Source organism: Glandiceps talaboti, chromosome 12, assembly GCF_964340395.1.
Source record: "Glandiceps talaboti chromosome 12, keGlaTala1.1, whole genome shotgun sequence".
NCBI classification, from domain to species: domain Eukaryota; kingdom Metazoa; phylum Hemichordata; class Enteropneusta; family Spengelidae; genus Glandiceps; species Glandiceps talaboti.
This window is the reverse complement of record NC_135560.1, coordinates 21,260,491-21,286,744: the sequence shown is the minus strand read 5'-3', so window position 1 is coordinate 21,286,744 and position 26,254 is coordinate 21,260,491. Positions and strand designations below refer to the sequence as shown.

Genomic DNA, 26,254 nt, shown 5'->3' with positions numbered 1-26,254 from the left:
TCATTTTAGACTTTTTAATACCATATAGACGCAAGATAAAAACATATTTACTGAAAATCTTCGTTTTGGAAAGAAAAGAGGTTAAAATACAATCATAAAATTATATTTTTAATCTGTATAGTTGCTATTACCATTTCCCATATTTCAAAGAATGTTCAGGGAACATGGTAAATGTGGACTTGTGGGATAGAAATAAAATGGCGGCGGCCAGAGGTGATAAGTGTCGAAAGTGAAACTAACAATTGAGGAACAGCTGATCACGTTATCCATGTACATAGGTGAGTGAAGGGGTTTCATATTATATTATCACAGACATGTTCAATAAGCACAATTGTTTGCATTCGTGGAGATACTATGTCATAAACAAGATATATGAACGACAAATTCGATTCGTCTTACAGTTACACGCTGAATGGAGAGCGGAAACTTTGGAAAGGCCAGAGAAAAGGTTATTTTTGTCAAGGTTAAACCTGTTAAGGTCAAAGTGCACGTTACATAACATAAACAATTTGTCTTTAAAATATCATTATAGCTTATAGTTTTTAATTAACATGGGTGTAAATCAACATTGTGCAAATCATGTGTACTTGTTACAATCATTGTCCAAAGTTTGGTAAAACTTCGGACTGTACCTTTGGGTTGGAGAGTTGGTAAGTTTCTTCATGCATGGATTCTCTGGCAAAGGAAGTAGATTCGCTTTTTTTGCCACGTTGGTTGGATCAGTGTTGTCAACATTCAGTTATGTTAGCATATATAAATGTACAACATGACAACATTTCGTGATTTGCCATTCTGTTTACACCACAGGCACTCGAATCAATGTGTATGATTTTTTTTTTAAATGTATAGTGAATAAGCCATATACATTTTTCCTCCCCAAATCATACAGATTGATTCGAGTGATTCACTATACATTAAAAAAATAAATCATACACATTGATTCGAGTGCCCGTGGTTTACATGATCTCGCATGTGCCTGAGATATAAACTTTATTGCTTACATGTCGGATTCCAAGAATCTATTTCATACATGATGTATGATTCTGTAAGGTCATTTTCTGTGTAGTTTATAGTTCGGTTATGTGTGTCTGTATGAGGGGGTGGGGGATGGGGGGGGGGGTAATGAATGACTAATTACTTAGGGTGGCTAGATGGGATATTCAAATGAAATGTTTGCATCACAAATGTGTGATTTAGGTCAAAATATGTGATGTTAGTTGAAAAAAATTCTTCTATATTGTTATTGTTTTTATTGATATAATGAAATCATTATTGGGGTTTATTGATCTGTGCTTGCAGAGTGTGCTAATACTAACAGTTTATAACTGAGCTGAAATGGAAGGATGAGTGGAATAGTGTCTTGGTAAAGTGTCTGTCTGGCTGTCAATCATTACAGCACCATTGATTTTTTTTATTGATCTATTTATTTTATATTTCTGGAAAATGACCTTACAAGAGGCTGTCAGTAGATACAATGATCTAATAGTATTATATATATATTTCATACATGTTTTTCCAGAGTTTGAAATTAAAGTTTTCTTTACAAACACAAATTCTTATCCAGTATTTCTTTTACCAAGACAAAGTGGACAACCACAGTGGGATATACAGAACAATTCATCTTTAAAAAATCCCTGTACAGTAGCATTGAATCCAACCATAGTTTGTCACCACACTTATTTTTAAAAAATCCCAACCATTTTAATAACCATATATTATGTATGATCCCTCACAGCCCAACATTTGTGTAAAACTAACACAGAAATCTTGATATATGTCAGTCTACTTTCAAGTTAAACAGATGTTTTGAAGTGGTACTACTAGATTAAATGCAAATCCAAATTGTCAGTGAGAAAACTTACTACCTTCACAATTGTCTCTGAATAATCCTATTCTTTTTCAGAATTCAATTTATAAATACAATTTCCTGTATGATTGAAAATTATATATCAAAGAGCCTTGATAACAGATTATAACAGCTACTATACTACTTTGTATTTGCATTAGGACACAGCCACAATAGACAGTACTGAAGGCCAGGTTTTGGCTTTGGATGATACATAAAAGGTGAATCTTAGTAATTGTAACAAGCAGCTCTTGTATTGTTTTAGCTTAATGTGAGAAGATAAGGTAGTGTAAAATCAGAATACCTCATCAGGAACTAGAGTACTATTGAATTTGTATATATATGTACATGTGTACCGTACACTTCCTTGCAGTATGTTGTCTATAGTCAGTTACAGGCAACTTAACTGCTTTAGTAACCCTAATCCTGCCACAGCCATTATCTATACAAGAACTTGACCTGAAGAGAGACTCTTTTTGATATGTTTGCCATTACTATAACTGCATAATTAGATTTCTGTTCTAAATGAATCTAAGGGTTGTTGATTGCCGAGTAGCTAAACAACTGGCTTCTTATAACCATGTGTGGTGTGGGTTCAAACCCTGGTCTTGGTTTGAATGAATTTACCATACTGTAAATAAGAAGAGTATCATTCAGTTTGGTTCTACCAAAACAACACAGGTTTTCCCTGCATATTCCTGTGTTCCACCCATCATCAATACTGAACCCATGAGGGTCAGCCCTTACTGGACTTCTTGGGAGACAAGTTTATAAAACTTAAAGAACTGTCCAGTAAAAATGAAGATTATTATTCACAATAAGAGTATTTTCCAACGTTAACATGGTATTTTGAAACGCTAGTTTTGGATCTATTTTGATTACAGCATGGGATATGCAACTTGATGTCTGTTTATCCAACTACAAATGTACATGTATCTACAACCCATCACACCAAAGTAAAGCATTTTCTGTATGTACCACAATCCATTATAGCATCTATATAAAGTGTAAAGGTATACTTTTTCATTTCAGAGCAAAGAAACAATGTATTTGGTTATTAACACAACTGAACTGATAAGGTTCAGTAGTGGTAAAGGCATGGAGCGGTGTCTGTCCGTGTGTGTGTCTGTCCGTGTGTGTGTGTGTGTGTGTGTGTGTGTGTGTGTGTGTGTGTGTGTGTGTGTGTGTGTGTGTGTGTGTGTGTGTGTGTGTGTGTGTGTGTGTGTGTGTGTGTGTGTGTGTGATGAGTTAAACTCAAAAAACACCATACCGATTGCCTTGGTATTTGGTGGGGACATTACTTTTGTTGTGTAGTTGGGAAATTGAAAAGCAAAATGATCATCTCACAGGTATGTGATTTGGGTCAAAAATGTTATTTTTTATAAATAAAAAAAGAAAAAAAAAGAAGAAAAAACTAAACAAAAAAGTATTGAGCAAATTGGTCTTAAAGTTGCTGGGAACATTCTTAGTGATGTGTAGATTAAGATTTGTTCATGACATGATGATTCCACCAATAATATGCAAATTAGGGCCAAATATGTCTTTAGTTCCAAAACTACTGAGCAGATGTAAAAATACAACATCAACTTTCTCCAGTTTTCAATCATGGAATCACTACATTTAGCTGTTCTCAGTTATGAATTACATGTAGTATTTCTTTTGCTTCGTATTGAATTTCAGATATTCTGTATCTTTCAATCCATTATTTGAAATTTGCCTACATGAAGTTTTGATAAGGCCGATAATCAAAATGGACATACATGTATAGTATAATAAGTGTATGATTTACAATTGGTGAATTGTAATTGTCATTTGGTGAATTGTGTATTGTGACAAGAACGTGGAACTGCGGTCTGACTTTACAGTGGATACCACCATGTATTTGTATACAAGTTAGGGAGTTAGGGTTAACATGGATGGAGTTGGGTTAGGCACTGGAATAGAGTTAGACTCCCTAGCGTACCCCTGATTTGTATCTTCTGCAATGAGTAGACACTGTTCTTTATGCATCACATCATGGCATTATTTCCTGTAGAACAAATACAAATAAATGGATATAAAGAATAAAGCACACAAGCAATAAGAACAAATTGTTTTTTATCACCTCCAACATCCATGTAGCTATTTTGGTAGAAGTATGATAGATATGACTCAATTGAATTAAGTCAATGTCATTTCAGGCTTTTTGCTCAGTTATATTTATTCTAGGATCTTGTTTTACCATATCAGTTTCTTTTCAGGAAAGCTCACTTTTGAATCTAGCCATGACAAATTGTGAAATGTCATTGTTGTCATTTCAAATGATTTATTAATCATGTATGTATTGTTCAACCGGTAACACTATCCACCCCACTCAAGTCATTAGTGTCTCACTTTGTAACAAGTAGTAAGAGACACAATATACAAAATTTGAAATACATTGTACTTGTACTTATACAAAATGTAGTATCTGTAACAAATTGGAGAACACGGTTGGTGTGTACAGTACATAAGACATTTATGTGGTCATCAATCATGTTAACATAATGAAATGGAACTAAAAAAATGATGATGTATAAATATTATTATATGTTACATACATGTATGGTGAGTGTGGCAAATATTGTATTTCTTTATTCCAAGTTTCTGGTCTGGCTGTTACTTGGTAAAATGATTAGTTTTGCAGACTGATATTGTTTTTTCTTAGACTTTGATAAAAATTAACATTTGTGCATACGACAGTGTCATACTGTCTATCAGAAATGATACATTTTGTTGTCTTCATGTGGCCATCTTTAATAGGTAGCCCATGCCTGTTTCCTATGGCAATTATTCAATTTTTTATATGAAATGAACTTTACTGATAACATTGGTTTACAACCTAGTAAATATGCAAAGAAAAGCACTTTGATGCAGTACATAATATTTATGATCACATTCACTGATTACAGACAAAAAAGTTTGTCGTGGTTCTGATACAACCGACACAAGAGCTTCAAAGATTACAGTAATTCTTTGATGTACAATTTAATGTTCATCACCTGTACATGTATTGGCAATGTTCAGTACGTAGACACTAGACACTGATAGCACTATATCATTAATAATACTAAACCTTCCATCTCAGAGACAGTAACACAGTTCGGTCACCACTCTGTGACTCGTAGGACTAATCAAAATTTAAATGTGGAACACTAGTGTAAGAAATAAATTGATTTTTCATTAAACGAGACTGACAGGGTGATTTTATCTGTTCACTTATGTTTTGTGTGATTACAGAGAAATTGATAATTGAAATTTTGCCCTTATTTATACAGGGAGCCATGTTGTATTTGGATATAAATCAGTGTATATGTATACTACAAGAGTTGTTAGACGTTGGGTATAAAGTAAAATTAATATGGTGATTATACTTCTATTGTTTTCACGAAATTACAAAAGCCCTAGATTTTTACTACTGATGAAACAAGATGATAATGTAGGAAATGTGTACTCCAGTTATATTTTACACCATCTATGGGGTACAATTTGTGAAGACATTCGTCATTTACATATATATTCTGTATTATACTTTTACTTCCATGACACTCCAAACTTAAGTAAACTTTATTTTTCTTGATACATTTATCTGTACAGATAAGCAACAGATGGTGTCCTACATCCTGGGTGGAACTCAGCACAGCTTAGCAAAAGAAGAAGAGAAATTTCTTGTCTTAAAGCCTGTGCAGAAAACGTACAACAGAGCAACAGATGAAGAAATGTCATTGTCTTGAGGCTTGGGTGGAGTAAAAGTGACTATAGAGTTAAAAATCCTGCAAGGCAAGAGTGTCTTCCTGTTAGTAAGTAAGTAAGTAAGTAAGCAAATATAGCTCCTGTTGGTCAACCATCTGTCAACAATATCAAACAAATGTTTTCAAAAGTTACGATCTAAGTAATGAAATTTCTACTCACAGAGTCAAAATATATCTCTCTCTCTCTCTCTCTCTCTCTCTCTCTCTCTCTCTCTCTCTCTCTCTCTCTCTCTCTCTCTCTCTCTCTCTCTCTCTCTCTCTCTCTCTCTCTCTCTCTCTCTCTCTCTCTCTCTCTCTCTCTCTATTGATCTCGATCTCGATTTTGTCCATTTGACTATAAGTGGAGAGAAAGATTATAGAAAACAAGCCCATACATACAGTTTCTAGACTAAAGACATAGCTGAGTGTCAGTGTCAAATCGAATAGGTGGTACACTGCTTAGACTTCAACATATAGCTGCAATGCTTGTTTAAATATTCCATGGCATTACATGTATGCAGTCCTTTTGACGGAGTTTTTAACAAAGAAGTTTACTCCCTGTAGATTTGTTTAGTACAGTTTACAGATAGTGTTATCTTGTAGTATATGATCATAGTGATATACAAATAATGATTGATTCATTCATTACAATCATTTCATGAGATACATATAGCATATGAATACTGACAATATGTTGTCACTGCGTATGAAAATAGTCTTAAGAAACAAAAACTGTTTGTCGGTGAAAATGATAAGAAAAAATATGTGTTTTCTTGTGTGTCACCACAAAGTACTAAGGAAAGGATAGAAAAAATACCAAATTCTGGTTCCATACATCAGAAAGAAAAGCTGTATCAATGCCATACTAAATGATTTAGATGATACTTAGAATAGTTAAATGTGTATGAGTTCAGTTTTAAAAAATGTACTTGTATTTTCTACCACACTGTCATAGAGAGTATTTTAACATACATACATGTAATCACCCTCTGACTCAAATGTTGGGGAATAATATAATACCATGATTTATGAGGGGAGGGGGTGATTTGGAATGTTTTGACTCATAGTTTTAGCACCACAGAACCAGTGATCAGTGAGGTAGACACAGGTTGTTGTGACATAGAATGACCTTCGTATATAATCTATATTTTCTGTTCAGAGACAATATCGTGGCTTGTGCATGGACTGGTATAATACATAGAAAATATCCCATGTCATTGAGATATCGGTAGCACTCTCCGGATAGTAGTTTCTATTATACAGACAGTTACACCATCAATTATTGACATTGACTCACTGAATACCAGACTACACTTGTTACTGAATGGATATGATAGGTACAGTGAAATTATGCGTGACAAGGCCATATCAATTTATTGCTGCTGATAATCCAAAAGTCAAACCGTTCAATTGTGAGTTTATCTTAAGATGATTTGCATCAGTGAAAGTGACTTTACTTTCCCAAAATTGTATCAGTGCAGGTTTTTCACAGCATTTCCTATCAGCTGCATCTTGACTATCTGGCACACTTTTGAGTGGGAATCTGTGCCATACTTGACATATGATATACTGGACACTAACTGGAGGATATACATGCACCAGTATATACTTGAAATACCTTGTATGGCTGCCAAAAAAGTTCAAATCAAGACCTTTTCGCAATCAACCTATTGATTTGTGTGACCTGCTGTTAACCAGTGTGTGTGCAACAAAGTATTGACAAGATATCTCAAAATTTTGCAAGACAGTTTCCAAGGGATAGACAACTGACATACATACATGTGTACAGACAATACAGAAATGGTGAATGTGCCATCATTGAGGACTTATAATATGACATGGATACGTGCTGGATTGTTGGTTTTACAATTGGTAGGCTGTGTATCACCCCTAATTTCAGTTGGGGGGGGGGGGGGGGGGGGTCATAGCTGTAAGATTTTATGACCTGTTATGTGAATGATTATATGGTTAGAAACTTAATATGTTGATTTTTATCTTTACGATTTTCATGCAGCCAAAATATGAAAGCAGCTTTTTGAAAGTGTGATTTATAGAGGTTAGACATAATGAAATACTTTTTGTTGTATATTGCCCTTGGGACATTTTCCACCTGACAAGAAGTACATGTACCCTGGATGTTCCTATCTAAAACAATGACAATATTACATGTGTAAATCAAGGCATGTAAACATAAACTAAAATGTCAGCCATGACTTAGCCAAATGACCACTTTACAATACTTTGCAATGGCCCAAGACACTCGGGCTGGCAGTTCATCAGTACAGTTAAATCCATCATAATACCATATGCATGAGAACAAACATAAGTATTGTGAAAAATGATAAATACATTGACTATATCTACTATTGAGAAGGAGTTCATTCTATATAAACGGCTTACCCTAAATTATCCCATTCATACCTCTCTTTATACTTCAACAGACTTTAATTTTGACAGCAACCCAGCAATAATTCTAACATTTAAATTAGATATTAAATTCATTGGTCATTGAAAGAAGATTAAGTTCATTATTTCCTGGCTGTCAATTATCCCTCTCAAATTTGACAGTAATCATGTGGTCATAGTTATAGGAAGTCAGGGTCTTCTCCTTCCACCTCACTCACTATGACATGTATGCAGAATAACTTGAAACCATCATTTGCAATTACAATGTAAAAAATTTGCCAATAAAGTGGTAAGAAATTGGGATATTCATATATTCCCTGTTTCCTTTATTGTAGATTTGATTAAAATGTCACCTAGAGTGGCAGTCTAGTACTTATATTGTGGTGGTTATTTTTGATAAGCCAAGTTTTTTACCTGTGGTTTAGTTAATATGCAGTAATTCTAACCATTGGGTTTACACCATACACACTCAGATAAGAGGATAGTTAAATCCTGAAAGACATATCGAGTAATTCTGTGTGGAATTTCAGTCATATAGACATGTACAAAGATGTGCCTGCTTGATGTGACATCCTCTTGTGTGGCAATAATTGGTCGAGATCTATGGCAACACTGAACTCGCCTCCTCTCTATTCATCAAATCAACAGCTGAAGACGACAAGGAAATAAATAGCACTGACATAAGAAGCAGTGGTGGTATCACTTGAATTCCATAACATAACCCTGATGAATGAAATGCTCTCAAGCTGTAAAGCAGTCGACATAGAAAATTGAAAATGATATCAGTTACGGATGCCATTGTGAGGACAAGACTTCATCTAGATAAGCTACAATAAAGCAGTAGTAATGAGAAGGTTACATATTTGCATGCCAGTATTCTGTAATATTTCTAACAAGGTCATTATCTGTAGTTTCTACCCAAGTCCCTGACTATAATTTGATTGCTGTTTTTCTAATCCATATCTACATGTATGTCTTTATATCTGTTCTGGTCAATGTCTGTATTTCAACACACATTTCTACACAATGGCTACATCTGTGTGTAATGAAATACATATATTTATGCCCATGATGAGATGTGTATGTGATACAGTATATGTTGTATGTTTTTATACCCACATCAATGTCTATTACATATATGTTTCTATCCATGATGATATTTATTTTGATGACTGTTTATACCTATCTCAATGTCTATTTTGATGACTGTGTTTCTGCCATTGTCAATCTATTTTGATAGACACACAGTGTCAGTGGTTGTGAATGATCAAAACACATACCTACACATTGTATGTGTACACAAATATATGTATACTGTTGATAGAGTGATGGTTACACATGATGGTCAGTTGTGTGTGGTAGACTGCATTTTACGAATGTTGATGGTTATGACTGGTTGGTACCCATGTAGTTGGTTATGAATGTTGGTTGTGAATGGTTGGCATAGATACTATGGTTGGTTATGAATGGTTGGTACCCATACTATGGTTGGTTATGAATGGTTGGTACCCATACTATGGTTGGTTATGAATGGTTGGTACCCATACTATGGTTGGTTATGAATGGTTGGTACCCATACTATGGTTGGTTATGAATGGTTGGTACCCATACTATGGTTGGTTATGAATGGTTGGTACCCATACTATGGTTGGTTATGAATGGTTGGTACCCATACTATGGTTGGTTATGAATGGTTGGTACCCATACTATGGTTGGTTATGAATGGTTGGTACCCATACTATGGTTGGTTATGAATAGTTGGTACCCATACTATGGTTGGTTATGAATAGTTGGTACCCATACTATGGTTGGTTATGAATAGTTGGTACCCATACTATGGTTGGTTATGAATAGTTGGTACCCATACTGTGGTTGACTATGAATGGTTGGTACCCATACTATGGTTGGTTATGAATAGTTGGTACCCATACTATGGTTGACTATGAATGGTTGGTACCCATACTATGGTTGGTTATGAATAGTTGGTACCCATACTATGGTTGACTATGAATGGTTGGTACCCATACTATGGTTGGTTATGAATAGTTGGTACCCATACTATGGTTGACTATGAATGGTTGGTACCCATACTATGGTTGGTTATGAATGGTTGGTACCCATACTATGGTTGGTTATGAATGGTTGGTACCCATACTATGGTTGGTTATGAATGGTTGGTACCCATACTATGGTTGGTTATGAATAGTTGGTACCCATACTATGGTTGGTTATGAATGGTTGGTACCCATACTATGGTTGGTTATGAATGGTTGGTACCCATACTATGGTTGGTTATGAATGGTTGGTACCCATACTATGGTTGGTTATGAATGGTTGGTACCCATACTATGGTTGGTTATGAATGGTTGGTACCCATACTATGGTTGGTTATGAATGTTTGGTACCCATACTATGGTTGGTTATGAATGGTTGGTACCCATACTATGGTTGGTTATGAATGGTTGGTACCCATACTATGGTTGGTTATGAATGGTTGGTACCCATACCATGGCCATTCATACCTAGTTTACATCAGGCTTCATCACCACCTATTCTCACATGTCATGGCAGAACAGTGTACAAAATATATCCAAGCTGTCTGGATTGTGTATTGCCACGTTTTATAATGAGACTGATTTCAACTGCAGCAATTGCCATCATTTGAAAGACAGGATTTGTGCTATGCTCTGTGTACCTGCAGGACATTTGTTATTCATGTAGTACAAAATGTTAAAAATTATAGATTGTGATATCCATGGGGTGTTCAATATTTCTCTTTTTGAAAACATGGTTGTCTTTGTTGTACATTATGATGCAAAACTATTTTATTGAAAGCTGGGTTATTTTTAATAACTGTGTAACATATGTATGAAATTAAGTTTCAGAAGAAACCATTGGAAAGGGTCACACAGTAACGTATATGTTGTATAGAAGTGACATTGACAAATCAAATCAAAGTTCCAAGACTGCCCTTGTGAAAACTAATATCAAGCCTGCCATGGGCAAAAATATAATTTAAGAACATTTGCAATGAACATTTCTGTCACAAAGAATCAGGTCTCTCTTTAGATGACATGAATTTCTTGGAATGTTGGAGAAGGGAAGGCAAAGAGCTTCATGGTGCAACACTTGTATATGTGAATAAATGGTACAATGTACATACTGTTGACGTGACCAAAGTGTGAGCATATCTTTTGTCCTTTGCACAGACCCCCAAGATGTATCGTTCTAAGTACTTGTGGTATTGAGGTTTCTCAAAGAGACTGATTGTACCATCTTGTTTTACCTCTGGAGTCTCAATCCAAGTATTTCCCTTATAGAGTATCTTCAGTGTGTCAAATCTGGTATTCAAAAGGTGAATGAGCTCTTATTCACCATGTCTTTGATGTGATTATTTTACCACTGAGCATTTGTACATGTACATCAGAAATAAACTGCAAGGTCCTTCAGCAAAATATACTTTCCATGTTGTGGCTGCAAACAGACAAAGTAACATACAGCCATAGAAAGACAAGCATGTAAAAAATAGCCTGTATTGTGCAGTAGATGCAAACAGGGTGCAAACTATGAATGCTACATAGTACCATGATAGTGTATATGATTACTTACATAGATTATTATGCACAATCAGTTCTACGTTTTTAACATTGAGCTTTCTATTCTTGGTTGACAATCAGTGGTCAGCTGTGTAACTGTGGAATGTCTTACGAGGATCGTTGACCAAGACAGAAAAAGCTCAACTTTCAACTGCTTGTGTGTTAAAACCTGTGTAAGTGATTTGTTCTACCATGGAGGGTCTATGGTTCTACCAAGCAGATGAACACTTTTGACCATCATATATACTAAACAGACATTGTATGGCGATAAATCCAGTGATGTCTAACACTACACAGAAGGGGCACAAACTTTGAGGGGTGTACATACTTCCATAAGTAGACATTTTGTATTTTGTCCAAAGATATTACTCATATAAATGTTATCTATGAGAACTTAAGGTAGGGAAATCTCTTGTCATTTGCACTTCACTGAAATAGTCTAAGAATGTCATGTTTCCATAGCAATTTACCAGATGTAACACCACTTGATAAAACCAACATCAAATAAAAATTCCTACAAATATGTCTAATGGTGCCTTTTATACCAAAACTCCTGTTGAAAATTCAAAGCCCTTCCAAGTACAAAATCTAAATCTTTAGAAACAACAGACATTGTGAATAAACTGATTTTACTCCTCGAGCTCGTATTTTTTTATTGTCAAAATATTGCCAGAATGATCAGTATTGCTACTAAGATATAACTTATAAGTAGAAATATGTAAATGGAACTAAATAACCGTCTGCAATTTGTGACTATTTCAAAATACCCACGGTGTAGAATATTTGTACTGACATCCATAGTTGAATGACCTGTGGCCATCTTGCAATAGAGATGTAAATACAGCTTTTTGATTTACTTTCTCCAATCACAATAGCCGAGGTGTGATCCAATTCAACCCCACATTAGACCTTTCCCACCACACAGGATGCATACCAGACAGCCCTCCCTGTACAAATGATCATTTTTAGGCTGTACAGTATCACTTGTAGCTTACTCTCTCAACATCCCTGTGCATCTTATTCCGATCACCCCATTAGATTTGTAACAAGTTAGTACACAATTCAGTACCTGCAATAGCATTTTATCTCACACTGGAGAGTCAAAATAGAAAAAGAAGGATGACTTATTTTCACTTGTGCCTATAGTAAAGCATGTGAAGTGTGCTGAGCGTAAGTCATGGACCAAGAAATTGAATAGTCATTATTTTTATGAGGTGCTTAGATAGTTAAATTCTATTGCAGGTAATGAATGAGAATTACTTGCCATCTTTGTACAAATGTTTCAGCTGTCAAACCCTCGCATTCCCACCAGTGTTTACTATCTCTACATCCCTGCAAACCCTCACATTCCCACCAGTGTTTACTATCTCTACATCCCTGCAAACCCTCACATTCCCACCAGTGTTTACTATCTCTACATCCCTGCAAACCCTCACATTCCCACCAGTGTTTACTATCTCTACATCCCTGCAAACCCTCACATTCCCACCAGTGTTTACTATCTCTACATCCCTGCAAACCCTCACATTCCCACCAGTGTTTACTATCTCTACATCCCTGCAAACCCTCACATTCCCACCAGTGTTTACTATCTCTACATCCCTGCAAACCCTCACATTCCCACCAGTGTTTACTATCTCTACATCCCTGCAAACCCTCACATTCCCACCAGTGTTTACTATCTCTACATCCCTGCAAACCCTCACGTTCCCACCAGTGTTTACTATCTCTACATCCCTGCAAACCCTCACATTCCCACAAGTGTTTACTATCTCTACATCCCTGCAAACCCTCACATTCCCACCAGTGTTTACTATCTCTACATCCCTGCAAACCCTCACGTTCCCACCAGTGTTTACTATTTCTACATCCCTGCAAACCCTCACATTCCCACCAGTGTTTACTATCTCTACATCCCTGCAAACCCTCACATTCCCACCAATGTTTACTATTTCTACATCCCTGCAAACCCTCACATTCCCACCAATGTTTACTATCTCTACATCCCTGCAAACCCTCACATTCCCACCAGTGTTTACTATCTCTACATCCCTGCAAACCCTCACATTCCCACCAATGTTTACTATCTCTACATCCCTGCAAACCCTCACGTTCCCACCAGTGTTTACTATTTCTACATCCCTGCACAGGTAAGACCCATAAATCCTGCATAAGTTGCTGCATGAGCATGACATCTCAGCTTGAACAGATTAAGAAATATATTTGATAAACCAAATAATTGCTGGGTGAAGTTTAAGCTAGTTCCAATACAATCCATGTTATGATTAATACACTACATTAAACACTACTGACAATTTCACTATCTGTGACTGATTGACAGTGGTAAGCACATGTACTACGTAGGTAAAATCTCCTAGTGTTCCCCATACTGGGGTTCCCCATCAAAATTGTTGTCACAGTAATGTGTGCACATCTGTGCGGTTTTACCAAATTTCCCACTCTGTTATTGGGGTTCCCACACATTAGCAATACACTGATATTGCAGACCATATGGATCATTCTTAAACGAATGATATTTACTTATTCTGCAAATGATATTTAGGAAAAAAATGGTTGATATCGTATGTAGTGTTCCTTGCATCAGTTGACTTCATCTCAGAATACTTTCCACCTCTTGTTGTTTAAATTGTCTTGATTGACTGGTCTAAGGAGTATGTCACTCGCACATCATACACTAGCATCATTGCATTATCCATATTCAGATGTGGTGTGAGGCCCTTGTCTCATAACTAGACCAATTCAACTCTGGTGTTGCCATGACAACAGCTGAAAGGATGAGAGGTATGATTGACAGACAGTACATGTACTACTCCAATCCTGCTGATGATTCATGGGTATATGGAAATACGGATATCACAGAATAAGTGGTGTGAAGAATTGTATAGGGTTAATTGGCACATCTTTATTCCTATAAGAGCAGAGTCAAATCACAAGTTATCAGGAGTAACAGATTGCTGTTGGTTTTGTGATAAAAGAAAGAGATATCTATAGAAGTTGTGTATTTAAGACCATAATTATAACCTTCGCTTGTAGTCATAGTGTCTTACAAATCCGGGTTTCTTTATTTCCATCTTTTACCACTTTTCTTTTAAATATTTCCCCATGGCAACTCCGAATAGATTTTGAGAGGTGTTAGGTGTTAAAATGCTGATTTAAAGTATCAAGGGTCTCTTTTGAAAAGGGGGTGATTATGGTTTGGCAGTCGTAATGGGGATATTATCAACTCTAACAAGGTGACTTTGGAATTATATAGATACTAATAGTCCAAATCCCTCCCTTAGTGGAGACATGTTGGCTGCTATTAAAGCTGTCACTCGTACATTTCCTATATTTACAAGCATCTCGAAAAGCTGGGTTTTTTTTAAAACTGATATCTCACATTTCCTTGCTTCCTTATCATTAGAATACATTGATAATGTGTGTATTTTTGTTATTCACTGCGGGGAAATTAGATTAGTTAAAGAGAAGTATTCTCCAATTGTGCTGGGGGTAAAATATTGTAATATATGATTATTGGATGCGACTAATTCATGGTGTTACTTGTCTTTACTTTATTTGCTGTGGTAACAGTGATATACCATTTTATGCATCGTTGAAATTTCATGGCAATGTTGAATGTAAACACATACAGATGGCATCTTACTGAATGTAATATATACACTTTTCCGAGTGATAGTTGACTTTGGAGTCATGACAGTCAAATGCTTAGAGTGGCTGGCTTAGGCAATCTGCAAGTTGCTGGTTCAAGCCTCACCACTGTAGTTTGTTTCAGAATGGCTTTATTTAACCATGACTGTATATTTGGGGACCTTGTAAGACAGTGGCTGCTATGTGAATACTTTAATCTTATGTACTTACAGAGACAGTTAGTTATAATGGATGCTATGCTCCACAGGGATTTGAGGATGTTATATTGGGTTACTGTGCTGATACAGGTCTGTGCCAGAGGTATAAAATGACTTGCAGAAGGGGCTTTATAAATGTGTACATGTACCATTGATACCTTATAGGAGGGTACTTTCTCTTTATCTCAGTCATCCTGGCTATAGTTGAATCCATCTACTGGGAGAAAGTACTATAGGAGATTTATAGGGTCCAACTACAATGTATGCCATTTGTAAACATTTTATCATTAATTTTTATCACAGTTGAACTGACAATGGTTTAATTGTGCTATAGACTTGAAATTGTGTGTCTCTCTCTCTCTCTCTCTCTCTCTCTCTCTCTCTCTCTCTCTCTCTCTCTCTCTCTCTCTCTCTCTCTCTCTTTGTGTGTGACAACTTAAATTTAAAAAACACAAACAGTTCAACTTATTAGCATTGAGATTTCTATCTGTTCTCATCAATAGTCCTTTTTGATCCTCAAAATCTCATGCTAAAATGCTGAACTGTTTGTGCTTTACTCAATAGTCATGTTTATATTTGCACATGAACAAATAAGTGGAATGGTAAGTTAGAATGTGTCAGGTGTACTTCAATTTGGTGGACAGTGCAAGGAGAAAGTAGACACTTCTTGTAAATAACTCATCCAGTCGTCCCTTTGTATTCAGTGCAAATGTTGTTGACCTTTTTCACAACAACTGAATATTTACTCTCACTCGATGAAAGACGTCATATTGTCAGTCTTATGATGTTCCACAAGATTCATAATCATCTTGTCGACATTGATATACCATTTCCACGAAAACAACGTGTACATCCCTCACATTCTGAGAACACACTAGCCTATCACATATCAGCTTTGAAATACAATTATCACTTGTATTCTATCTATCCATGCACATGCAGAGTCTGAAATCAGCTCCCTGAAGATTATGTACACAAAACAACTCCCTGGTGCATTTAAAAATGCCATCAGTGCCACTAAAGTTTAGCTGTGTTTATGTATTTGTATTTATTGTTCATTTTGCACACGCCAGGCATACGTCACATTTCCAGGGTCTTCCTTCATTTATGAAGTTGATTCTTATACTGGAAGAAGAAGAAGAGGAATATTGAACTTATTTCCATGGATAAAGCTTTGTGCACATATTCAGCTAAAATAATTCTAGTACTGAACAATATGACTACAGTATAACCTTGTAATTCAAGAAAGTGAAAGATCAGAGATTTCTGGATATAGCAATTAAAGTACATATATACTACATGTATACGACACTGACATTTCACAATACTTGTGAGTGATTGTGGCCTGCCATCAAAGTTGACATTGTAATGACTCCGAGTTTAAATGTCAGAAGTACCACAGTCAAATGTCTGTAGATCAAGACTCCTATCTTCCAAATCTATGACGTCATGACCCTAGCTTGGAAACATCTATAGAACCTTTTAAACTACATTGTATAGTGAAATATAACATTTGCTTGTGCTTCTTATGCAGTGCCTACAGCATGAATTTGAAACTGTGTCTGTGTAGAAGTCTACATGTATACCACATTGCTTGCAAACGAGGTATGAGCAATGAACTATTATAGCAAACGGTCGGGTCACCCATCATGTCCCCAGCTCCTTGTAAGAGTAAATATCACCATTTTCTGTAGTGATAGTCCAGACTTTGCCCTGGTGGATTTCGACTCTGTTTTCTCCACAAATGCTTAGATCAGTTTTGTATTCAAACCTTTAATTAGAGTGTGATTTTACATAGCAACCAACAGCTCACCCCACTTAGATACAAAGTCCATGATGAAATGTATCCCTTTGTGATTGGCTGATCCTATCTAGCAATGGACATTACATCACACATGCTCTGTCCTCCTTGCTGATTCTGAACATGTGATGATGCCACTGACGTCTTCTGACACAGTGGATAGAATTTGTACCTGTTTTCTGACTGACCCTTCATCAAAATGACATATTGAATTAAAAAATATAAGCATTTGTGGAGTGGACAGAGTCTTGTCTACTGTAGTGAATATGCACGTAACAAGTCAATGAGTCAGACTTGTTTATCCCTGCTTCCTCAGAATACAGACATACACACACATGCATACACAAAACATGTACGCAAGTGCACATATGCACATGTGCACATACACATACACCGACACTTACACACACACATATACATTTACACACATGCATATACACACCTAATGTTACATATACATAGACATATTACACATACACACATTAAAACATACAATTTACAAACATGTATGTGGGTACACACATGCACACACACTGAACACATATACAGGCATGTGCACACAGACGCATATAGACATACTCACATGCATACACATACATATACTTAACACACACACACACACACACGCATGCATGCATGCATGCACATAAACACACAATGAATAGATTGTGTTTTCATGAACTTGTATGTCAGTTGGTTTCAACAAAGAATTTTTATCTGAATACTATATGATTCTTACATCTACAAAAATGTACAAGGCTATTCAGGAATTCAAAATGCTGTAGGCCTTACTCAGTACTAGTCTCTCATGGCTTTCTTCATCTCACTTGATAATAAGAATGTTTTTGTAAAATATTATTTTTACCCACTGAGAAACAAACTGTTTGAGCAGACTTAATAAGTCAGTGACCTTTGTACATCTGATATGCTAATTAGTATGGTAAGTATGGTGAACATGTCAAAAGTGCTTGAATGTATAATCTGAATATTTAAGACTGCTTATGTGGCAGAATATGCTTAAAGGGACCAATTTCTCCTAAAAACAAAAAGTTTTAAAATATTTCTGAACTTGCCTTATAAAAGACTAATTGTGGGCCTTTTGTAGGAATGTACGAAATTTGAGGATTTTCTGATTTCGCTGTCGTATTTTCAATTTTGTGTTAGAGAGGAGTGCAACTCCAGGAAATAAAGGTATTGTCATAAAGTTTGGGTTCTGGAGAATTATGGTTTCATATCATTCTATTGCCAAGAAACATCAACTTGAAACTTGTTTTTACTTCTGTCGTTCTTTCAGTGGTATACCGTAGCCTCATGGTCTTAGCAGACATGGATATTTATTAGATGAACAATGTGTATTCATGACTCCTAAGTGCTTATTTCCATCAGATAAATAGTCATGAACATGCAGGTTGAATCTAATAAATATTTATGTTTGCTTGCAAAGACCATGAGGCAATGGTAACACTGTACCACTGAAGAGAAGAATTGAGTTTGGTAATTGCGTGAAATTCATGTAGTGTAAAATCATAAATGATTAATTGACTCTAGAACTCATAGTTTAAGAAAACACTTTGTTTCCTTGAGTTGCATTTCCCTTTACAAAGGGACGTTTTGCATGAATACATTGTGCATAGATGTTATGATACCCACAACAGAGGAGAAAACACTTGCTGTATCATTTGTGTCGTGACTTTGATGGGGAAAAGTTGAAATATATATGAACTTCATGTAGATTTGATCAACTTGTTAGTCTATGAATGACAGAATGTAGACATTTAACCCTTTAGTTTCTAGCCTGGTCATTTTTTAAAGCCAAGTTATGTGAGGCAACTCAATGAGAATCACACTCAGCAATTTGTCACCTTTGTCAAGCACAAACATTTATCTTAAGAACTAGTTTAGAATTCAATAAGATGTAATACATTAAAAGTATTAAAAAACATTCTTCAATTTGCCCTGGTCAACTTGATAAAAATTGGCTGTTCTTGTGAATCACTACATTATAGTACACAGTAAATATAGTACATCAAATGTTGGTGTGTCTCAAGAAGTTGTTGTGTGTCAGTGACACATCCAATTGGCCTGGAGGGTACATTGGTGTGTAGCCCAAAAAGGCCATCGTGTCAAAATCTGAGAGAAATCTCCATCCAAAGTTATCTGTAGTTCCAGTGTTTGATATCCATCGCTTGAGTTGGTGGCACACTAAATATATTGACTTTCTGAATAGGTACCTTAGTGTATAGAAAGTGTAGGTCAGTAATTTCACCTCTTTTTTTGCACTTTGCTAGTACAAGGGAAAAGTAAATTACCTGTCCCCTTTCTTTCCTCTTTTTTGACTAAAAGTGAGACTGTAGGATAGCGGCAAGTTAAAAAGAAAAGACCTTAGGTAATTTTGTCATTTCAACTCAGGTATCATAGCACTAGAATATTCTTCCCCAAGAAATGACCTTTGATTGTGTTCTTTCTAACTGTAATCATACTGATACATTTATTTTAAGTTACAAAAGTGTAAACATTCGTGGAGGTATTAAATCCAGACTTACTTGGGTCTGAAAATCATACTAGATACAATTCCATAAAGATGAGTCTAGTTGAAGGTAGTATACAAAACATGCTAAATGCCCTATGGCAACTCATCCCGCTGTGAGAACTCTGCCTCTAAGCATCTCCAATGTATTGAATTCACTGCTGTACCATTACCCATGTACATGTATAGTCATTAAAAAGGTGTTTTCATAAAAATTGTGCTTTCAAAGTCCCGACAGAGAAAGCTGGTGCGACTGTGCATGTGTTCCAAATGCTATAATTTTGTCTATGGCAATTTCAACTATGTGACTTGAACAATAGTATTATAGGACAGGTGTGATCCAATTGGGGATATCAAATAAAACTTTGAGTGTTTGACATCACGTAGACAAGTAATAGGTCTCACTTCCAGACATCGTCATTCAATTTGACAAACATGCCCTTCACTAAATATTCTGGAATCATTTCAAAAAGTTTTTCTTGATTGCTGTTATTCTAAATCACTTCTTCATGATCACGCTTCCTTATAAATTATAGTTTTGCCCTTGAAAAAATGTAATTGTTTTTCTTTTCCTTTTTTTGTGTCTTCAGGATGCATATGTAAGTTGCACTTTGCCAACCAGAAATGCCACTGTTTGAGGGTGAGAGCCAAGTTCAAAATGTAGGAAGGCACCATGAGGGTGGAGACACAGACAAAATTCGGCCTCGTCGGATACCCAACCAAAATATTGTATATCGTTTGCAGCAGAGACAAACACATAGTTGCAAACCAGGAACCCACTTCCATGCCGCAAGAGTTTTCCATCAGAACGTTTTCCCTAATTTCACTGTTGTGAATGTGGAAAAACCTCCATGTTTCTTACGCAAATTTTCACCTGATGGTCAACACTTTATTGCCTTCTCAGCAGACCAGACCTCATTAGAAATATATCAGTTTCAAGGCCCAGCTGCAACTGAAGCATCGCTACAAAACATCAAAGGCTCACTAACAGGGAATGATGAACATTCACAGAACATACGGAGTAATATCTTCAGTCGATTCTTTGCCCTACGTCATAGTGTTAATGTGGCACCCAATGGGGAACACTTAAACAGGGAGTGTAGTCTGTTTACTGATGATGGGCGTTATGTAATTGTTGGCTCAGCTGTTTATGTTCCTGAGGAGCCGTACCCATATTTCTTTGATGTGTATCGCAATAATGAGTCAGTTTCACCGAACCCAAGATCACCATTAGAAGACTACTCACTCCATGTAGTTGACATGCACTTAGGTATACTGTGTGACAGCAGACAGTTTAAATGTGATAAAATCTTTCTGTCCCACAACCAAGGTTTGTACCTCTATAGAAACATCCTGGCTGTGTTGTCAGTCCAGCAACAGACAATTCACATATTTCAGGTCACCCCAGAGGGTAATTTTATAGATGTGAGAGTTATTGGGAGATTTTGTTATGAAGACGACGCATTGGTGTTGTCGGCAGTAGGACCAGATAGCAATGGTACTTCACAGCAACACAGACCTTTCAGAGAAACAAGTATCAACTCTCTGAAGCATAGGCTTCTTGCATTTCTTTGGAGGAAGGCTAGAAGAGATGGATCTCCAACTGCTATGAGGAGATTTTATCAGTACTTTGATCAAATTAAACTGCTGAGAATGTGGAAAATGCAGCTTCTGGATGAGACGAACTTGTTGATTAAATATGCCAGTGAAGATGTGGTAACTCTGCGTGTTCAAGATCCCAACTCACAACCGTCGTTCTTTGTAGTTTACAACATGGTTACAACAGAAGTAATGGCCGTGTATGAGAACACTTCAGAACAACTGTTAGAGCTCTTTGAAAACTTTTGTGACTTGTATCGCAATGCATCACTTCATGCCCACTCACAGTTTACATGCTCTGCGTCGTGTAATGTGTACGCCCGTCAGATTCAGCGGAGATTCAAACATACCATAATCAATGCTAAATATGGGGGTCACACCGAGGCTGTGAAGAGACTTCTAGCTCAGCTACCGATCAGTTCCCAGTCCTACAGTAGCAGTCCTTACCTAGATCTGGCCTTGTTCAGCTATGATGACAAATGGGTGTCTGTCATGGAAAGACCAAAGGCATGTGGGGATCATCCAATCAGGTTTGTCGAACAATTCGTTTTTATAGATTCTAAGTGATTGATAAGATACACAATAGTAACTGTTATTAGTTCAAAGTAATATTGGAAATGTATTTCGGTGTTTACAGCACATACCATAAAATACAAGCACCAAAACTACGGAGTGACATACACATATGTAGCTAATCACATAACACTAAGATGAATAACATCAACATAAAAACAACTGAACAGTGAGCATATTTAGCTATTGCAAGACTGATAAAGCACCCTGTTGCAGATGGCACAAAAGTGTAATCTATATTTATTCGTATGACATCGAGCTGCTACGTAATACATATCTGGTGTCAGATCTTGTTTTAAAGAATCCAGTGACGTGGATTGGTGCTATCAGATACAATATCCATAGCTTTCTTTGTAATTGCTTTCGTGTACCAGGGGTGAACAAATCATTTTGTGAACTGGTGGTCCCCCGGACCAGTGCCTTAAAAAATCCAGTGGTCCTGCTGAAAGAATTAGTGGTCCAAGGTTGATCCCGCTAATGTGAAACATAAAATATGCCTATGACTCTGTATATTCAGACGACTTTTTAACAGTTATAAACAGTAAGATACTGGTCCGACGGACCAGACAAGGTAAAATTTGTGTGGTCCGCCCAAAAAATCGCTAGTCGCAGACCCAGGACCAGTGGATTTGTTCACCCCTGTGTACAGATCGTGAAATTTCATTAAAGATTTAGCTATTGTGTTTTTGTGCACACATAGCTGTACACTCTTTTGACTGTTTGCTTTCCAAAAGCAGAATGATTAGTTTTGTCCTAAATCTCTCAACTGTACACATAGTTGTTGCCAGTAGCTGACATTACCGCACTTACTCATGTTAGCACCCTGAATGGATTTAACCCGCCCACACCCTCAACTGATGTATGGGCAGTTAACCACGTTTCCTATTTTTGTTGAGGTTAAAACCATGTCTAATATTTACTGTAAATGTTGCAAAATGCAAACAAAACAGACTGATAAAAATCTCTGACGATAAATAATAGTTGCGGGTGTGTGGGGGGGGGGGGACTAGGAGTGTTGGATGTCTGGAAACAGCATAATAATTAAGAGTACATGCGTATGTGCAGGAATTGACACAAATATCTAGGTGATGTTTTTATGCTAGGACTTATTTCTAACTGGTAGTCTATAAATTTATAGAATAGATAGAATCACACTACTGTATATGTCACTGCTTTCATACTTTACCAACACATTGAGCTGAAAGCGGTACCCTCTCAACCCCCTCCCCCAGCCCCCATGCACCACATGTCATCTTCCGTCAATGTCAGTGTTTTTGCTGAGTCAGGTAAAATGACATACTTCCCATACATTGAACCATACTTTTGGTTGGGAACCCTGATATTAAAGTGACTGGGCTGAATTCAAGTAGATTTTTTACCTACCTTGCAAAAATGGTGCAATTGATTCATGTTTCAATGACAACGAATTAAGTATATAGGAAACGTAGCAAATACTTGCATCTAAAGTCTGAATAAAAATGTTGGACAAATTTGCTGCCGGAAGCATTCCTTGGAAATTGTACCCCTTAAAGAGGAACACAAGAAAATATTGTTGAATTTTTAAGTTGAGCAGAGCTAAGCAAAAGAGATACTTAAAAATGTCACATTTTAATCTTTAACTTTGTAAATCAATCCTTCCATTGTGAATAGCTGAGAGGAATGTAAACTGATATACATGGTTTTGATGTGATTTTATGAAATTACACAATACTGACAGATAATGAGTTTGTCTGACTCCAGGATGTATGATGATGACGATCGTATATCAATTGTTCACCGTATCCTGACAAATGAGGGAGAGGCAAGAGAAAGCAATGTTTAATTGGTCTTTGCTAACATTTATTATAATACATTATGTACCATAAGTAGTTAGTGTATATATGTATCAGTGATTGATTGCATTGGTGCATGCACATATTTAAGGTATTTGCATTGCAGTGCAATAGTGAAAACATTATAAGTGTACAAATGGTACTGCAGTGCAATACTGAAAACATTATAAGCGTAAAATGGTACTGCAGTGACAACTGCAATACTGAAAACATTATAAGTGTACAAATGGTACTGCAGTGCAATACTGAAAACATAAGCGTACAAATGGTACTGCAGTGACAACTGCAATACTGAAAACATTATAAGCGTACAAATGGTACTGCAGTGCAATAGTGAAAACATAAGCGGACAAATGGTACTGCAGTACAATACTGAAACATAAGCGTACAAATGGTACTGCAGTGCAATATTGAAAACATAAGCAGACAAATGGTACTGCAGTACAATACTGAAAACATTATAAGCGGACAAATGGTACTGCAGTACAATACTGAAAACATTATAAGCGTACAAATGGTACTGCAGTGACAACTGCAATAGTGAAAACATTATAAGCGTACAAATGGTACTGCAGTGCAATAGTGAAAACATAATAATATTAATACAATTTTTTGTCTTATATTCAAGGTTCTATGCCCGCGACTCTGGTTTACTGAAGTTCAAGATTCATGCCGGTGTGTTAGGGAGACCGAGTCCACCTACAGCGAGACGACTGGTAGCATTCACCTTTCACCCTTATGAACCCTTTGCCATCTCTGTACAGAAGACCAATGCTGAGTATGTTGTCAACTTTCACATCAGACATGTATGTGTTGACTAAGACATAGCATATCTGTATCATATACTACGCATCGATCAGTGCATGGAAGTTGTGTATTGTTTGTTACTGAACAAGATGAACTCAACAAAAACTGATACCGTAAGGTGTGAAAATCGTAGTCTCTAACCGTTTAAGATGAGTCGTGCAGGTATCCCCATGTAACTATTTATTCACGACGTACGACAGTTGTGCATTGTTTGCTATAGACTGAGACTCACACAACAAGAATTGATCCTAAAATGTGTGAAAATCATAATCTGTATTTGTTTAACACGGGTTGTGCAGGTGTTCCCATGTAGCTATGATGTCTGACTGATACTAAACTAAAGCTGCCACAGGCTACACGTATGTTCAGTAATCATGGACATGTAGTTTAAAGAGGAATCCCATTTATGAAAGTACTACCATAGGCTGTTTATAGAATAATATCACTCCTTCCTTTGTCAAATGTGTTCACGACTTCATTAATAGAGCTTGAAGTCAGCAGGGAACTGACTTCTAAGAACCCATTGAATCTACAATACCCACAAAGTACTGGAGGTGTGAATATACTCAGCCATTGACATTTCTATTTCATACGTTTCCATGGAAATATTGATCGTCCTTCTAATTTTCGTCTTCTTCTTTTTATCTTTTACAATGTAAATACAATGCACATGTGTGCCATTCCAGAATGAGCTGAAATATTTTCTTGTGATTAAACTAGGGCACAAGAAAGCCGATGTTGTAAAATGTAGAAATTGTATGGTTTCCTTACACTCAGTATGATAATCCTCCAGGCCAGTAAGTTCGGGATGGTTTATATATATATGTATCATGCAGTCAGGGTCAGGATAGTTTAAAGGCCCACTTCAGAGTGGGATTCAAATCTAGGTTTGAAAAACAAATGTCAGAGCTATAGAAATGGTAGTCCAGAACACAAGAATGATAGTATATAATCATTTTGGTTCCACTGATAAGATAGCACTAATGCAAGAACTTGGGATTGAATCATGGCCCTTTAAGCAATAGAGGTCTGGAGAGCCTACTAACCAAACCTTAAAAATACACCATCACTACTCCACAACAGAAAAGTTTACTGAGGATGGCTAAATATTATTCAAATCCATGCCAGCACTAGTCTCATTCCTGACGACTGTGTTCCAATTTACATTACATTATCTAGACACATTGTGGTAATGTAGTGTAAATCGGAACATCGTCATCAGGAACTAAGACAATGCCAGCACTAACTCTCAAAGGTTAAATAAAAACAGAAGATTTAATCAGTTCTTTTTAAATTTTCCCATGACTGTACACATAGAAGTGACATATAACCCTATTTAAACCATTGGTATATCAGTTTATTAAGAAAGAAAACAAGGAAGAGAGAACTCAGCAAGTGAGTGTATTTTGTTATAAAGTGACATATTGTCATCATAATTTGCAAAACAAACATTCAACGATCTCAGAAATGACGTGATTCAGGACACTCGTCTTACTTCTTATTTGTTACTGAACATGTAATACCATTCCAGAATATAAGAACTCATGTAAACAGTGTAGATCATATCAATAGTCTCCAAATAAGGCAACACCAAATATGTAAAACAGAACTTTCCAAGTTAGCACCTTAGTAGATTTTTTATTAGTCTATAA

The 26,254-nt window shown here is 36.4% G+C and overlaps 1 protein-coding gene across 1 annotated transcript; it reads left to right on the top strand.

Moving 5' to 3' along the window:
* Positions 1–189: 189 nt before the first annotated feature.
* On the top strand, positions 190–24,887 carry LOC144443493 (DET1 homolog). Its single transcript, XM_078132983.1, has 4 exons — positions 190–278; positions 5,462–5,668; positions 20,382–21,920; positions 24,424–24,887. The coding sequence occupies exons 3-4, from the start codon at positions 20,416–20,418 to the stop codon at positions 24,614–24,616; spliced, it is 1,698 nt and encodes a 565-aa protein (XP_077989109.1). The 5' UTR covers positions 190–278; positions 5,462–5,668; positions 20,382–20,415; the 3' UTR covers positions 24,617–24,887.
* Positions 24,888–26,254: the final 1,367 nt, after the last annotated feature.

Excerpts from the sequence above, each read along its gene's own strand:
- LOC144443493 (XM_078132983.1), top strand. The coding sequence starts at position 20,416 with ATGCCACTGTTTGAGGGTGAGAGCCAAGTTCAAAATGTAGGAAGGCAC. Across the intron at positions 21,921-24,423 it reads TGTGGGGATCATCCAATCAG|GTTCTATGCCCGCGACTCTG; the intron begins GTTTGTCGAACA and ends CTTATATTCAAG.